The sequence below is a fragment of the Pinus tabuliformis genome, chromosome J (genome assembly GCF_031772625.1).
Source record: "Pinus tabuliformis cultivar Carrire ecotype Pingquan chromosome J, CPIR1, whole genome shotgun sequence".
NCBI lineage: Eukaryota > Viridiplantae > Streptophyta > Pinopsida > Pinales > Pinaceae > Pinus > Pinus tabuliformis.
The window spans coordinates 1,201,002,940-1,201,019,641 of NC_142295.1; the positions used below are offsets into that span (position 1 = coordinate 1,201,002,940).

Genomic DNA, 16,702 nt, shown 5'->3' on the forward strand with positions numbered 1-16,702 from the left:
ATAATTTTCATTTCCTCTGTCAAGAAGATCTGGAGAAAATTCTCAGATTACGTGGGTGCGCAGGTGTGGTTTCCTATCACTACACCCATGGTATATAGGCTTTAATCTGCTTAGGGATACTCCATGAAATAAGTTGATATGGGTTAAACTACCTTGTTTACCCATTGAATTTTGGACGAGGAAGGTCTTCATTGAGATCAGGAATGCAATTGGAAAATTCATTTACGTTGACCCGAAGTGTTTAGGGGCTAGGGATAAACAAGTTTCCTGGATTTTAATTGAAAGGGGTTTCACTAGGGGCTTCCCTGAGCACATTGACTTGGTCTAGGACAAGACTCACATACATCAGCGGCTGGACTTTTGGTGCATTCCCTTCCATTGCCTCATCTTCCATCGCATTGGACATCTCATGGCACAATGCCCATGAAGGCACTAGATGAAGCAAAAATTGAATGAGGAGGCTTGAACTAGGCCGAATGAGGAACAGGATAGGTGCCAGACACATGGTGATGGAACTACAGACATGGTTTGGTTCATTGATCCTCTACGACAACAAATCTCAGGTACCCCTCCTTTGAAACTACCTTCTCCTTCTGATTTGAAATCCATGGATTATCCATCTTCTACCTCTCCAACTGCAGTTCCATCCTCCCCCCTCAGTCCCCACAGAACTCACACAACTCAAATTCACTCTTCCTAGATGTGCCCCCACACCATCTTGATTCCACTTCTATCGCACATGCCCTGGTCCCATTTTTTCTACCACCTCCTTCACTGGATTCCCTACTACATCCGCTCTTGAAAACCTTAGGGATATTGGAAAATGGGGCCAATATTTCATTTTCTACTCCTCCTCGGCTATTCCTCAACATCCTGGCCTCCGACATCCTTCCCCTCTCCCCTAGGTCGATATCTCTTCCCCCAGGAACTGGGTTGATAGTGACATCGAGTTCCTTCTTTCCAACAAGCCCCTGGATCTCATGTCACTTACTATCCATCGTCCGCACCCACCATCCTCTCCGAAGATCATCCCCAACTCTGGACGTAACATTACAGTGCAGTGCAGGAACAACTGGGACAACAAACACTTCCGAGGATGACCCATGATGTTGCCTTTCTAAACTATCAACTCCTCCTCTCTTATCAACATTCCAATTTTCTCCACCACTAAACCTTGGGCTCTTAGAGATTAGTAACCCGACCACCGGGCATCATGACCTTTTGCATATCACTTAATATGTGGGGTCTGGGGGACTCGCACAAATTCCTTTCCCTCAGAGAACTATTTTTTTCTGTTGATCCTCATATCATCCTATACAAGAAAATATTACTAAATCATAGAAGGTGATATATTACTTTCGGAAAACGCTACCTGAGTGGCATATAGTGGCGGTAGACTCTATTGCCCTCTCCGAGGGGTTGGCTGCTTTGTGGAACATAAGATGGGTTAGATTTAAAGCTTATAAATGCTTTGTTGAAAGTGGTCCCCACCTGGCATAATGGATGGGCTGGTACTCAACACATAACTAAGTGATTTGAAAAATATCGGGCACATGAAGATCTAGTGGAAAGGATGGGCATGTTACAATCGAAGGTTATTAACACATTCTTCTCTGATCATCATCCCATCACCTTAATCTGGTGCAGGGAGCAGACTAGGATGGGAGCCCTTCAAATTCAATCGGATCTGGCTAGAAGATTCAGAATTTAACACTTTGATTAGAGATTTTTGGACACAATATAGAGATTCAGAGGTTTCCCCTATGTTGGTGATCTTTGGGAAGCTCCATGCTTTAAAATCAGTGGTGAAGGAATGGGAACGTGGGGAAAAAAGAAGATGAACAAAGAGCTCATGGACATCAAAGAGGAGCTAGATAGATTGGGACCGACTCTAAATTTGGGATGCCCATCTGCGGACCTCTTACTCAACATCAAGAAACTAGAGGATAAGAAGCAAAATATTTTACATATACAAGAGGTTACTTGGAGGCTGAAGAGCAGGGCACTGTGGATTCAAGAGGGGGACAGAAACACCAAATTATTTCATCGATATGCAAATCACAGAAGAATGGTTAATACCATTTGGGACATCAAGGATTCAAATGGATGCATGGTTCATGCCCTTCTAGAGATACAACAGGCGACAACCACATTCTTTGAAGATGCTTACAAAAAGCGAGATGTTGAGTGCACCAAAGACCAAATCTGGGGAATTGACTCATATCCTACCATGTTTGATGAGGAAAAAAATGAAGAATTATACAAGGCTAACAATTTGGAGGAGATACATGATGTCCTTAAATCATTCACCAAGGACAAATGCCCTGGCCCGGATGGCTGGACAATTGAGCTATTTTTGCATTTCTTTGATTTAATGGGACCAGACTTGCTGAGGATGGTTGAGGAGTCCAGACTGGGGGGTTGCATCACACCTGAAATCAACTCTACATACATTGATCTTATTCTAAAAAAGAGTGATACGAGACTTTCAATGACTATCGACCCATCTCATTATGTAATCTGATATATAAACTGATATCCAAGATCATAGCCCTTAGAATCAAGAACACTATGTCCACTTACATTACATTGGAGCAATATGGATTCCTATAGGATCAACAGATTCATGATGCAGTTGCTACAACACAGGAGTGTTTACATACCATTCACACTAAGAAGTTGAATGCTACTGTTATGAAGGTGGATCTCCAAAGGGCATATGACTGTGTCGATTGGGCATTCCTACATATTGTACTACACAAAATTGGCCTCCAGGTATGCAACACTGAATGGATAATGGCTTGTGTTACTAATGTTAGATATGCAGTCATTATTAATGGTTTTCCCACAAGATATTTTGGAGCTGGAAGAGGTTTGAGGCAAGGTTGTTTGCTCTCCCCACTTCTATTCATTATGGCCATGGATGGCCTCAGCCATAAAATTAAAAATGCATGTATGGGGGGCGAGTTCAATGCTCTCAAAGTGGGCAGAGGCATAAGGATCTCACATAGCTTCTTTGTTGATGACATTATGATTTTTGGTATGATATCGAGGATGGCATGGGCAAACTTACATTATATATTCTACAGGTTTGGGAGAGCTTCAGTACTTCTAATGAATAAGCATAAATCAGTGATTCTATTTGGGGAGGGATGTATGGAGGATATAGAGCACATCAAAAACATTTTTTATGTGGATGCTAAACCAATTTCGCTTGATTGAAACACTTGGGCTTCATTATTAAACCAAACAACTACAGAGTTAAAGACTGGCTTTGGATCGTTGAGAGATTTCATAAAAATATTTCTGAATGGGAATGCATATGTTTAACACTTGGAGGCAGGGTTACTCTCACTCAGTCTGTCCTACAACAAATTGTGGTATACTGGGCACACTTATATTGCCTCCTTGCTACTATTATTTTGAAAATTAACAAGATTATGGCTAAATTTAGTTGGGTTGGTTCAGGAAATTCTCATAAATTCCACCTTACCAAATTAGATATGATCACGATGCCAAAGTGCCATGGGGGATGGGGTATGTTGAATATCAGAGTATTTGGTTGGGCCTTGCTTATAAAAACATTATGGCAGGGTTGTTTGGTAAATTCATATGGGGAGATGTCATCCAATCCAAATACCTCCAAGGGATCAAGGCCACGCACTGGATGCGAGAGGGGCTTGTTGGGAAACCAACTAGTTCCACTATCTAGATCAACTTAAACAAGGTTAAATATTGGATGCTTAAAAGGATGTGCTGGATTTTTGGCTCAAGGAGGGATATTATCATTGGCAGGAACCACATTCTTTGAACAACCATTGAAATATTTTTCTTAGATAAGCTCACATGTAGCTTAAATATTAGAGGATACTTCTACCTAGATCAAGCTATTAGTACATGGTCAGGCACCATTCTGGTATGGAAGAGGGGAGAGGAAATTGGACTACCGAGGGATGTGGCTGGAAATTGGGAGAAAATTCTGGTAGAGCTACGACATTCTGGTTTCTGCAGGGCGTAGCTTAGAGATCATATGGGATGGGATGGGATTGTGAAGAGAGGATCTATCTCTGTCTTAGACATCTATCATTTCATGAGTAGTCACATACATAACACACACAAGGTATGTTGGTTCATAAGATTTTGGAAGATTAAGATTCCAATAAAAATCATTTTATACACCTGGTTGGCATGGAAGAACAAAACACTCACCTAGGATAATATGAGGAAGCGAAACATGCAGGGTCCAGGTATATGTGTTTTATGCAGGCAGGAGGAAGAAATCAATTCACATATCTTAATATGTTGTCTGGTGGCTATCCATATTTGGAAAGATATCTCTGGTAAACTCTCTTTCCCTTATATTAATCATGTGTTGATTGAAACTTGCTTGTTAAGGTGGAGCAAAAGACAAAACCATGGAGGGCTTTCCCACTTGTGACTTTTTGGGAAATATGGAGATCTAGGAATTTTATTATATTTGAAGGGAAATCTCTCAATGTAGACCACATTGTCAACACCATCATATCTTGGACGAGTCCACTCTTGATTTCCAATCCTTGGTCAAATCAGGACCCTTTCAGAAATACTAGCCCGATTATAACCTACCTAGTAGGTTTCTTTGATGGCGTAAAACATAGAGGTAATTGTGGATGCGAGGTTTGGATATGCTTTGAAAATAACCAACAATATAAGATACATTGGGGAGGAGGCAGAGGAACCAACATGAAAGCAGAAGCGATGGCTCTATGGGGGCTTCTATGGTTCACAAATTATCTGAACATTCAAAATATGAAGATATTTGGGGACTCACAATCCATCATAAACCATGTGTTGGGCTAATCCTATATACAACACCCACATCTACAAGGCTAGCTCTGGAACATTAGACATCTCATGGGCACTTTTCAAGAGGTCTCCATACAACACATTCACAGGGAACACAATTCCATTGTTGATGCTATGTCCAAGCTTGGTATTTCTGCTCCACAGGATGGTCTGCATATTGCACTGGAGATGGAGGGTTGTTCCTATGATGTTGGCTTCCTTCCATTCTCCTGATGGGGACCACTGATGGCTTCACTTATATATATATGTTATGTTTGTGCAACGACAATTTCCTTATTTTGTTTTTCCTTCCATATTTTGGACACTTCTTTATCATGTTGTTTTGGACTAGATGATGGACTGTTTGACACTATTTATTTTTGTTATATGTATTCTATGAGATATATGTGCTTCAGTTGTGGATTGTGGCCAAATGAAGCTCCTGGCTGAAAGTTTTTCATATTTGAATGGAGGCATTTTGACCTTACATGATGTCGACTCCAAATTGAACTAAATGTACTGGTTTTATACAATTTACAAAGCCAAAAAAAATTCACGAAAAAAAAACCAAAAAAACAAAAAAGGAAAAAAAGAGAAAATTAAACTTTTGGGAAACGACATTCATGATTAAAAAATTATATTTGATAAAGAGGCATCTAGAATTTTCATTGGGTGACAAAACGTGCACCCGTCTATGAGACTTTCTAAAGTGATGAATTGCCTTCACCTACATGCAAGCCTCATTTAAAGAATATTGTTTTTCCCAAATACAAAATGCAAACGGCTTTTGATCTTAATTAATGTAACTGACCACGTTGAGACATGTGTCTTCTGACATTTTTTTACACAAATAATATATTATATCAAGGGGGAGGGGAATTTATTATAATGGGGTGATTAATTAGTTGCGAAGATAATTATTATTCGTTAAAATTCATTAAAAACTTTTGCTAGTAACAATTACCATTGACTATTATTCATGAATTTGCATTCTTTTTCATCATTCGTTAAGTTTTTTTGTTTTTTAAGGATAAGTGCCTAGATAAATTTGTTTTTTTTAAGGACAAGTGTTTAGAAAAATTTGACTAGTAAAAGAGTTCAGGTGATGTTATTGGGCTTTCAGAATATTTAGGATAAATTGAGTATGTATTAAATAATATTTTAAATTTAAATTTTATAATTGGTATAATTTAATTTTTTTAAAAATTTATAAAATTATTAAATTTATTTATATATTTAAAAATATATTTCAAATATAAAAATATATAATATCATCAAAATTTTTATATAAATTTTTGCTAAAAAAATATAGTTATGCATTTTTATTTTTCTGAATTTCCTATTAATTGCTTCCAACTATATACAAGCTTTACATAAATAATTGTTCATCATGGTTTTTTAATTTAATTAACGTGTCGTTTATCAAAGCTACAATTTCTTTATGAAAGTTATTTTTCATTGGAATCTATGATTATAGGAGTATTTAACTTGTTTAAATTTCTTTTATGGTGGAAATAGATTCAACACTCTTGTTTAAAATTTCTGGGCATCCAAAAATACCATCAAAATTTATAGGCATCCAAAATCATGTAACTTATCCTGATGAATCTTGTTGTAGACTAACTTATCTTCATAATAAATCATGTATCAACTTAAAAAAAATAGATACTGTGGAATCAACTCAAAACTCTAAAAACAATCAAAATACCTACCCTAGAAATCTCAAAACAATCACTATACTACTTGATAACCCCAAATTCCCAAAATTTATCAAATATTTACGAAAATCATAATAAAACTTCTACTATTTTCGAAACAAAATTGTGTCCTCGTTGGACTACTCGTTTAACTAATATAAGCGACGTCGGATGAGCCATCGATCTCACAATATTAATGCCAAACATATTTTTTTGGCATAAAGAACATGCAGGCCTGCTAGGCCGAACAAGTTATGGAACGGACAGATCTGTAATAAAAAAATTCCTGGAAGTAAGTCAAACAAGCATGCTTAAACGCTGCAAAACGTCAGATAAATATGCTCAGCTATCGTTATATATTAGGAAAACCAGAACACTATCCACATTGTAGAGATTTGTTCCATTCCACTGGCCAAGCTCAGGGAACCCTTGAATTGAATTTTGTATAGTTATCAGATGTTCGTTTTCAGCATTCAAATCTTGTTGAAGTTATTGGGCTAATCAAGCTCAAAATTTCTGAGTAGGTACAGGAGTCAGCAAAGCCTGTTAATTAAGGAAGGTGTAATGATAATGGTTATCTCAGGCTAATTCTCTAGAACTATTTGACATTTGGGTACCAACCTGCAGTAGGGAAGCTGGGTCCCCACATGAGTTTTGCCTGTTCTTTTGGGCATTGGGTTTCATTCAAGCCTGTCATCAAGTGGGAAGTTTAATGCCCCTTTGCTGAATTTGGAGATTATGTTGCTGTCAATTGATAGGAATGGCGGTTTTGCTTTAGTTTAAGAAGTTTTGGGTACCCTTTAGGCTCACTACTGTGATGCAAATGGATGGGCTGGGGAGCTGCAAGCAATTAAAACAAGCGTGCATTATGCCCCTGAATTTGAGTGCTACTGTTCAAAAGAATGCTAAGATACCCATTGCGTATTTAGATATAGATGGGCTAGTCTTAAAATCAGGAAGGGCAAATGGGTATGGGTATGACTTAGAAAGAGGTATTACAGTCACTGAGGCAGAGGCTCCTCCATTCCTAGAGTTGATCAAAAAGTTTTTTGGAAAAATAAGGTATAGGTTAAGCTTAACATCAATAGTTAATGCATCAGAAGATGACAATGCAGGGAACAATATAATTCTATGTGGAGCTGTCCAGGAGAGAAATGCTAAGTTGGGTTTTTCATCTCATCACAATACAGTGAAGGAGTCCACTGTTACTGCGGATACAAACCAGTCTGAAGATATGGGTCTTGCAAAAGGCATGGATACCATTTCTGGATGTTCGGAGAAGGCAAAGGATGGGAATGTAAACAGTAACCTGAAGTCCAGTTGGAAAAAACCTCCAAGGCCTCCACGAAGAGCCAGGGATGCTTCCAGGGAAAGGTATATGAATAGTATTTCTGATACATCTTTGCGACGAAAAGCAAGGCTAGAAAGAATGAAATCAGCAAGAAACCACAAGTTTGCAAAGCCGCCTTCAGAAAAAACAAGCTTTTGGGCCCTGTTCGTTACTCTTTCCTTCGGTGTTATTATGATAACTCAAGGTAGCCACTACTCTTTTGCTTCACAATTGTCTCCTTTGAAGTTAAAGATAAATAGCTTTATTGCTTAGAGGATCACGACTCTATATTGTTCTTAACCTAAAAGAAAAGAAACTCTAGCCCACAGGCAGTGTATCCACTAGATTGATGTCATTGCAAGGATCATAGAGTTCTGCATGTTGGTTTTGTTTCATCATCTTATTCTGAATGTAAAATGCGATTCTCCGTTTTCCTTTTTCCACTCTGGCAATTTGATTTTAAGGTTTTGTGCTGGCAAAGCTCAGGGAACAAACATAACTCTATGCTTATTATGCACCCATGTTCTTACTATGGCTTTGGAATAATTGTTAGAGTAGTTTCCAGGAAAAGTTTCTGATTTCACTCTCTGTTAGGCATATTCACCAAAGCTTATTCTCTGGTGTCATAGCTTGAAATACGATTTTGCAATTCTACCGAAATCTTTAGGTAAATTTTGCTGTAAGGATTGAAATTTTGGAAGACCTATTTTTACTTCTTTTATGTCTGCCTGATGAATTGGATCAGTGGGAGAAGCTTATGTTTACTTCCCCGGTTGCTTTTCAGGTATGTTTTCACAAGGCACCGGTACCCTGCAGAATTTATCACCAAAATCAGAACAAGCAAGTCAGTTGTCTATGCACAATTTCACAAGTCCTGTCTCAAATAGTGAATCAGTACCGGCCAGTGTAAGCCTCTCCTACCCGCCATTGCTTTAATTCCTCAAATTCCTATTTTGGTGATATCAAAATAAGTAGAGCAAGAGATTAAACTAGGACTAGGCCAAGGACAATAAGAATTTTTCTGCTACTAGAGGTTCAGTGATCCTTAATATGGGAATTCTCATGCTCGTTAGTTTTAGGTAGTATTCTTACAGTAAACATATTATGTTAGAAAAACTGAAGACATTCTCTCAGAAATCGGATGCTCTTTTCTGACAAGGTATGTTCTTGTGACTATTTGCAGAGCATTGGACAAACTGCTAGTGCCTTCTCCTTATCAACTTCGAGGACAATGTGAAATAAGGGCTACTCTGTCAGATGAAGCAAACTTGAGTCTGGAAATTCTTGTTCTAATTGTTTATTACTGATGACTTCAACTGGCAAGAGCCATTATTGTCTCTTCTGACTTACATTTGAACACTTCAGCAAGCAAACTAGCTTAATCTACTAAGAATTTGAACAGGAGAATTCCAAAAGTGATAGAGATAATAAGCAAGAGGTGTATATACATAGCAGGAAGTAGAGATTTTCAATGCCAACATACATGCACATTCGTGGGATATTGTATCAGGCATTGCCTATCCATTTAAGCATTACATCCAAGTTGATTCTCTTTTGAAGCCATCAAAGGAAAAAGAAAAGCAAAGGATAAGAAAATGCAAGAGGAAAATACCCTTTTGGACGTGGTTAGCCTCTTCGTCTGTCCTAAGTTCTAGGGCTTCGTATCTACTGAGTAGAAGTTTGGTCACTTTTAGAAACCAGATTTAGAAGAGCATAACTTCCTCATTCAGCATGTACACTAGCATAAAATCTATTCCGGATATGAACAGGAGATTTCCAAATGTGATAGAGATAATAATCAAGAGGTCTATATATATATATATGTGTGTGAGAGAAGAAGGGATTGCCAATGCCAGCATACATGCACCTTCTTTGGATATTGTATCAAACATTGCCCGGATATTGTGCATTGCATCCAAGGTAATTCTGAGATTATCTTGTGAAGCCATCAAAGAAATAGGGAAAACAAAAAGGGGGATGTACCCTTTTGGACCTAGTCTGCATCTTCGTGTCTTAAGTTGTAGGGTTTAGTACCTACAGAGTACAAATTTGGTCACTTATAAAAAACCAGATTTACAAGAACATAACTCGTAATAAGAAGAATGAAATGGAGACAGAAAAACGTACAAGGAATGCTTCTGTCCTTAGATATGGAATGAAGCATCTCAAGAGGGCCTCATGTGGGTTTCAAATATCTTCAAATGTATTATGGTGAAACTGCACCTTGATAATGAAAATTATTCATTGGCACTGAATATTGAAGTTTGGTTGAGTGGTATGTAACCAATAGCAAATATTAAGTACTAGTACTGCCATTAGTGGCTAATTGTTCTTCCTCTTTCTTACAGGATATATTGAATAATGTGAACCAATAACAGTTTTTCAATCTTTTGATCGTGATTCATTCAGATTTATCTTGCAAAATTGTCACAAGCTCTTGTGCATGGCACACCCAAGAGGGCTCAAATGTATTATCTTGTCGAAGAAATTCTTGACCAATCCTCTGGATGATGTTTTGTCGATCAATCACTTCTAGATGATAATGAAGTTGTCATCAGTAGTAAATTGACCCAAATACTGGAATCTGACTATTATTTTTTTCCTAAAAATCTGATGGTAGGAGTGCTTGAATCTTATTTTTGATGGTGGAAATTGATTTAGCACCATCAAAAACCTCAGGGTACCCAAAATCTTGAAGCTTGACAGTTGTACCTGGGATTTCCAAAAAAAAATTGCCAAATTTTACCAAAATCTCATAGGAAAATACATTGGTTTCAGGGCCAATTTACTCCATTTTTAGATTTCACGGATAGTAATTTGCATCTAGAATATTCAACAATGCCACTCGAGTCATGGACAACTAATGGAGTGACATACTGGATGGAGAAGTTTGTTAAAAATATAAATGTACAACGAGGAATTTGCCAACAATAGTATCCCAACACAGCGGTAAAACAACCCAAAAATTTGTAGAAGAAAATTCAACAATGCCACTCCAAATCAAGTAGGGTTTGTTAGAATTTCAAGCTTGGGTTGTGAAATTTGTATAATTAGTGTATTATAGGGGTTTTTGATGGTGTTAAATCTATTTATGCATTCAAAAATACATTTTAAACAATATAAGACTATAGTTTTTCCATAATTCTTGTAGGTAAAAGGTTTCCTAATGAGCAATTGTTTTTTATATCTACTAACTCTCCTTGTTTCATAGATGTGGTTGACTACGTGGCTATAAGAAGATTGCCACAATATCTTTCATCTAGATAGAACCAGAGGATCATCAGAATCAATGCCTCGTATTCATGGATTGGAGGGTATATCTTCTGTACAAGACTAGATTTGGTTATGAAGAGGTGTGTACAAGAGGACAAAGTATATGATATATCAAAATTGTCTCCTATTCATGGATTGGAGGGTTATCTTTTGTACAGGACTAGATTTGGTTATGAAGAGATGTGTACGAGAAGACAAAGTATATGATATATCAAAATCATGTCATGATGAACCATGCGAATGACACTTTGCTAACACGAGAATTGCTTACAAAGTCCTTCATTTGGAATATTATTGGACTACTCTTTTTGGATGCCAAAAATTACGTTCGAAGATGTAACAACCATCAGTGGATGCATTGACTTAGGAATCCAAAGAAATGTCCTTGCAACCATAGGTACTCATTGGTCCTTTTACAAAATGGGCTTTATACTTTATAGAGCTAATTACTCCCACATCAAAGAAGAGGGTATATTTTTGTTTATTGTGTTACTGAATGGGTAGAAGCTACAAATGTTTTTTATGCCATTAAAAAAGGCATTGTAACTTTTCTATTTGAGGATTTCTTCATTTGTTTTGGTGTTTCTATATAAATTGTTGCAAATCAATGAGTGCAACTCACATCAAAAAGTTTACAATCCATCACTTAGCAGTGTCAAATTAAGCACCAGAAACCCTCTCTATACCATCCACAAGCCAATGGGCAAGTGGAATCCACCAACAAGGTCTTTGAAGCAATATTGACTAAGATTGTTCAACTACACCATAAGAATTGAGCAAATTTACCCCTTGAGGCACCTCAGGCCTATAGGACTACATGGAGCAATACAACTAGATTCACATGTTATGAGCTAGTCTATGGAAATGAATTTCTTATGCCATTTGAATTTCAAGTGAAGAGCGATTGTTAATTTCATGCTTGAAAATCGTTGGAAGTTGAAGATGAACCTCAGCTGGAGTGGGGAGCTCTAGGAGAAGCGACTAGGGTTTTGAACAGGGGGTGACAGAAGCGAGCTGGTAACTATGGAGGGGCATGGAGGAGGGAGCCCTACTCCCTCCTACAATAACATGGTTTCAAATAGAGATAGAGAGACGAGTCTGAACAATCTCCGGAATTCAACGGAGGTTGAGACAAAGACAACTGGTACCCAAAAGTTGGAAAGCAGCAAATCCCATGAAAAGGAAGGGACCCATAAGGAGGTACGAAAGGAAACGAAAGTTGGAGACAATAGTCAAAGAATGGAAGGTAGATCTTCAACGGGACCCTGCAAGGCCAAGACAAATATCAAACCCCGGGTGATCTTAAATGATCCTGCACTACAGGTGCACATAGATCACATGGCAACCTATGCGGTCATATGCAAGTTTATGGGTATTTGGCCCACAGAGAAAGCGCTGTTCACATGGATAAGAAACACTTGGAAACTAAAAAGAGAAATGAATATACATCTTGAGTCCAAGGGTTTTTTAACAGTGGTTTTCACTAATCTGGAAGATAAAGATAGAGTTTTCGAAGGAGGACCCTACTTCTATGCTGCTGCAAGCCTCTACATGTGACCTAGGATGATGAACTTTGTTCCAGAGCAAGAAACATGCACATCGGTCCCGGTATGGATTAGATTATACTCCTTAACTTTAGATTACTGGTTGTCAGAATCCTTAAAAGCTATAGGTAATAAATTAGGACTTTTATAAAGATATCGTAGGTGACTCTGTGAGGTAAATATACATCCTTCGCCCGCATATGTGTAGAAATGGACTTATCGGGAGCACTCTTGGATGAAGTCATCCTGGAAGTATATGATGAGGAATGGGTACAAGCGGTCGACTATGAACACATCGCATTCAGATGCCGTAAATGTCATGAACATGGGCACCTCTTCAGAGACTGCGCACTCAACGAAAGAGAGGATAACCTGAAAAACAACACAGGAAAAGACCCTGAAGGTTTCACCAAAGTGGGAGGCAGAGGGAAAGGAGGGGGAAAAAAGCACCAAAATAAACCTAGCGAGAACAAGCTACCAAGTCACAATAGTTTCGAGATTTTAGAAGAAGAGGGGGGGAGAATGGAAAGAATAAGGAACCGAAGGACATTCATACAGAGAAAGAAAAAGAGGATAACATGGATATCATACAGGTAAACAATGAACTAAAGGAGGACCCACCAAGCACTATGGGACTTGGAAGGGACCAGGAGATGACCCCAAGTGAAGGAGGAACGGAGGACCAAGACCTACAGGAGATTCTCGAAAGGGAGAACCTTGAACTAGAAAAGTTTCTAGAACAGGGAACTAACAAAGGGATTGACTCTCTGCCTCAAGAGGAGTTTGATAGAGTACAACAGTTATTCCTCCGAAGGTCTCAAACAAAGGCTGCAGGAGTCAAAAGGAACTACGATAACCAGGAGAATAAAGGGGTCAAACCAATGGAGATAACATTAGGACATTCCACCAAAAACCCAGGCAAGAAAAGAGGAAGAAGGAGACAGAATGATCTCTTGTCAGAATGTGGGAAACTCCTGATTAATTCAGGTAAGATGAAAGATCTCGCCAGTTACTCTTTCACAAACACATCATTATGAAGCTCACAACCTAGAACATTAGGGGGCTAGGTAGGAAAAAAAACAAAGAAATCTCAGTAACATAATAAAAGAAGAAAAACCGGACATGGTGTTTATACAAGAAACAAAATGCTCAATAGACAAGATAAGAGAAATACATAGCAAATGGCTTAACAAATATGAGTATATTGAAGTCAAAGAAAATAACACAGTGGGGGGAATTCTCACCCTATGGAATCCTCAGAAATTTGAGATCATGGATGCTAAGGCATCCAAAAACCACCTTTCAATGGTAATATAACCTTTGGGGGCAAAGATTGTTACTTAATCACAAATGTCTATGGTCCTCAACTTCTAGAAGACAAACTTAGGCTCCTCAACTCTCTGGAGGAGCTAAGAGAGAGACACTCAGTTATCCCCTAGATTATGGGAGGGGACTTTAACATGATCAGATCTCTCATAGAGAAAAAAGGAGGGAGCAGAATGCTGGGACGAGACTCACTTGCCTTCCAGAACTTCTTAGACAACATGAGACTGGTGAATATGGACACAATAAATGGCACCTTCACATGGAATAACAGGAGAGGGGGAACATCCCAAGTTTCCTCGAAATTAGACAGATTCATAATCTCAGAGGATCTCCTTCTCTCTGGTCACACTATGACAGCTTTGATCCTTCCTTTCGGTGGCTTGGACCACTGGCCCATCCAGTTGGAAGCTTCTTTTATTGGAAACCCGAGAAACAGACCTTTCAAGTTTGAAAATGTCTGGCTCACTCACCTGAACTTCATCACTAATATTGAAAAGTGGTGGACAGAAGACATGCCCACCCAAGGCACAAAGATGTTCCTCCTGCATCAGAGACTCAAACACATCAAACAAAGGCTCAAAGAATGGAATGGAAATGAGTTTGGCAACATTTTTGAAGCCAAAAGAGAGGTGGAAAGAAAATTACAGGAAGCAAATCAAATTCTCATCACGAAAGGATTCACAGAGGAAAGAAAAATGCAGGTGGATTCTCTGCAACAAGAATGGGACAATAGATGTCAGCAGGAGGAAATCTTCTAGAGACAGAAATCAAGAGTACAATGGATTAAAGAAGGGGAGAGAAATACCAGGTTCTTCCACAAGTCTACCATGAAACACAGGGCTCATAATAGGATCACAAAACTCATAGATCCTCAAGGGAAAGAGTTAAATACTCACAAGGAAATGGAATCTGTTCTGGTACAACATTTTCAAAGCATAGCAGAGGAGACCATTGCAGACAGATCTCAATTCATTAAGAGCTTCACAAAGCATATTCCAAAACTGGTGACCAGGGAAGATAATTATAATCTCAACATGCTGGTAACGGAGGAAGAGGTCAATGAAGTAATCAAAGAGATGCACAATGGGAAAGCTCCAGGCCTGGATGGTTTCAATATAGACTTCTTCAAAACACGCTGGGAGATAGTCAAACATGACATTCTTGATGTAGTGGAGGACTCGAGAAAATCAAGAACAGTTCTTAGAGCGATTAATGAATCCTTCATATCATTAATCCCTAATCAGGAAAAAGCAATGACACCAAACAGATTTTGACCCATAGCTTTCTGCAATGTGGTGTACAAAATCATTTCCAAAGTTATTGCTAACAGACTCAAACCTTTACTTCCAATGCTCGTGTCAAAGGAGCAGACTGGATATGTGGAAGGTAGACAAATTGTCAATAACATCATCCAAGCTCACAAAGTGGTTCATTCCCTCAAGACCAATAAACAAGCAGGTATGATAATACAATTGGACATAGCGAAAGCTTATGATAAGCTAAGATGGCCCTACATCAGGGAAATTCTCAAAGCTTATGGCTTTGACCACCACTGGATAAAGTGGGTCATGGCCCTGGTTACCATAGCAAGTTGCTCAATCCTTCTCAATGGCTCTCCCTCAAGAACCTTCAGGCCATCAAGGGGCCTCAGGCAAGGAGATCCTCTTTGCCCATTTCTCTTCATTCTCATGATGGAAGGATTGGGCAAAACGATCAATTTAGCCAAGGAGGAAGGAAGAATCAAGTGTCTAAAACTCACTCAGAATGGGGACACATTGACTCATCAAAAATTTGTGGACGACACCATGCTGCAGGGCACTCCCACAATCAAGGAAGCCAAAGCCTTCAAACAAATCTTGCATGATTTTGCAATAGCTGCTGGCACAGAGGTAAGCCTCACAAAATCAAAAGTTTTCTTTTTCAATACAGATATTTCTATTTAAAGACATCTCTCCAGAATTCTTGGATTTCAAAGAGACCATCTTCCTTCCAAATATCTGGGAATGCCTCTCACTGACAAACCTCTTAGTAAGGAAGTTTGGGAGTCAGTTACGAACAAACTGAAGGACAAAGTCAACAGCTGGACTAGCAGATCTTTGAATTTAACAGGAAGGCTAATTCTTACAAACGTTGTACTTCAAACCATTCCAGTTTTCATGTTTTTAGCCCTTCCAGTCCCAAAAGGAGTTTTACAGCAGATCAGGAAAATTCAAAGAAAATTTCTTTGGGGTAAAGGGGAAGAGAAAAAGAAATGGGCCCTGGAAGCATGGGATAAGCTCTGCAAACCCAAAACCTATGGTGGTTTAGGTCTCCACGACTTGGACACCTTAAGCAAAGTTTTGGGGGAAAACTTTGGTGGAGATGGCTAAAGGAAACGAATAACCCATGGGCTAAGCTGTGGAAACAAAAATATGTGAAGGATTCGCAGGAAAAGGACCACATTCGGATGACAAAACACATCAGGGGTTCCCACATTTGGAACAATGCTTGGGAGAACAGAGCCTTAGTTCAGAAACATAGTTTCTGGGAGATTAGAAATGGGAAACTAGCCTGGTTCTGGGAGGACAACTGGAAACAGGAACATAACCTGTACAGAGAAGGTCTAGACATCATCAAAAATGACACCATTAACAAAGGACTAAAATGGGTAAGTGACTTTTGGGATCAGTCAAGAGACAAGGGGAAATGGAGAATTTGGAAGGTACCAG

The 16,702-nt window shown here is 38.7% G+C and overlaps 1 protein-coding gene across 1 annotated transcript; it reads left to right on the plus strand.

Annotated features, from left to right (window-relative positions):
* Nucleotides 1-6,864: 6,864 nt before the first annotated feature.
* On the plus strand, nucleotides 6,865-9,666 carry LOC149231436 (uncharacterized). The gene is made up of 3 exons (XM_089376298.1): nucleotides 6,865-8,056; nucleotides 8,636-8,757; nucleotides 9,035-9,666. Exons 1-3 carry the CDS (start codon nucleotides 7,339-7,341, stop codon nucleotides 9,086-9,088), a joined length of 894 nt encoding a protein of 297 aa, XP_089232424.1. The 5' UTR covers nucleotides 6,865-7,338; the 3' UTR covers nucleotides 9,089-9,666.
* The last annotated feature ends 7,036 nt before the right edge of the window (nucleotides 9,667-16,702 follow it).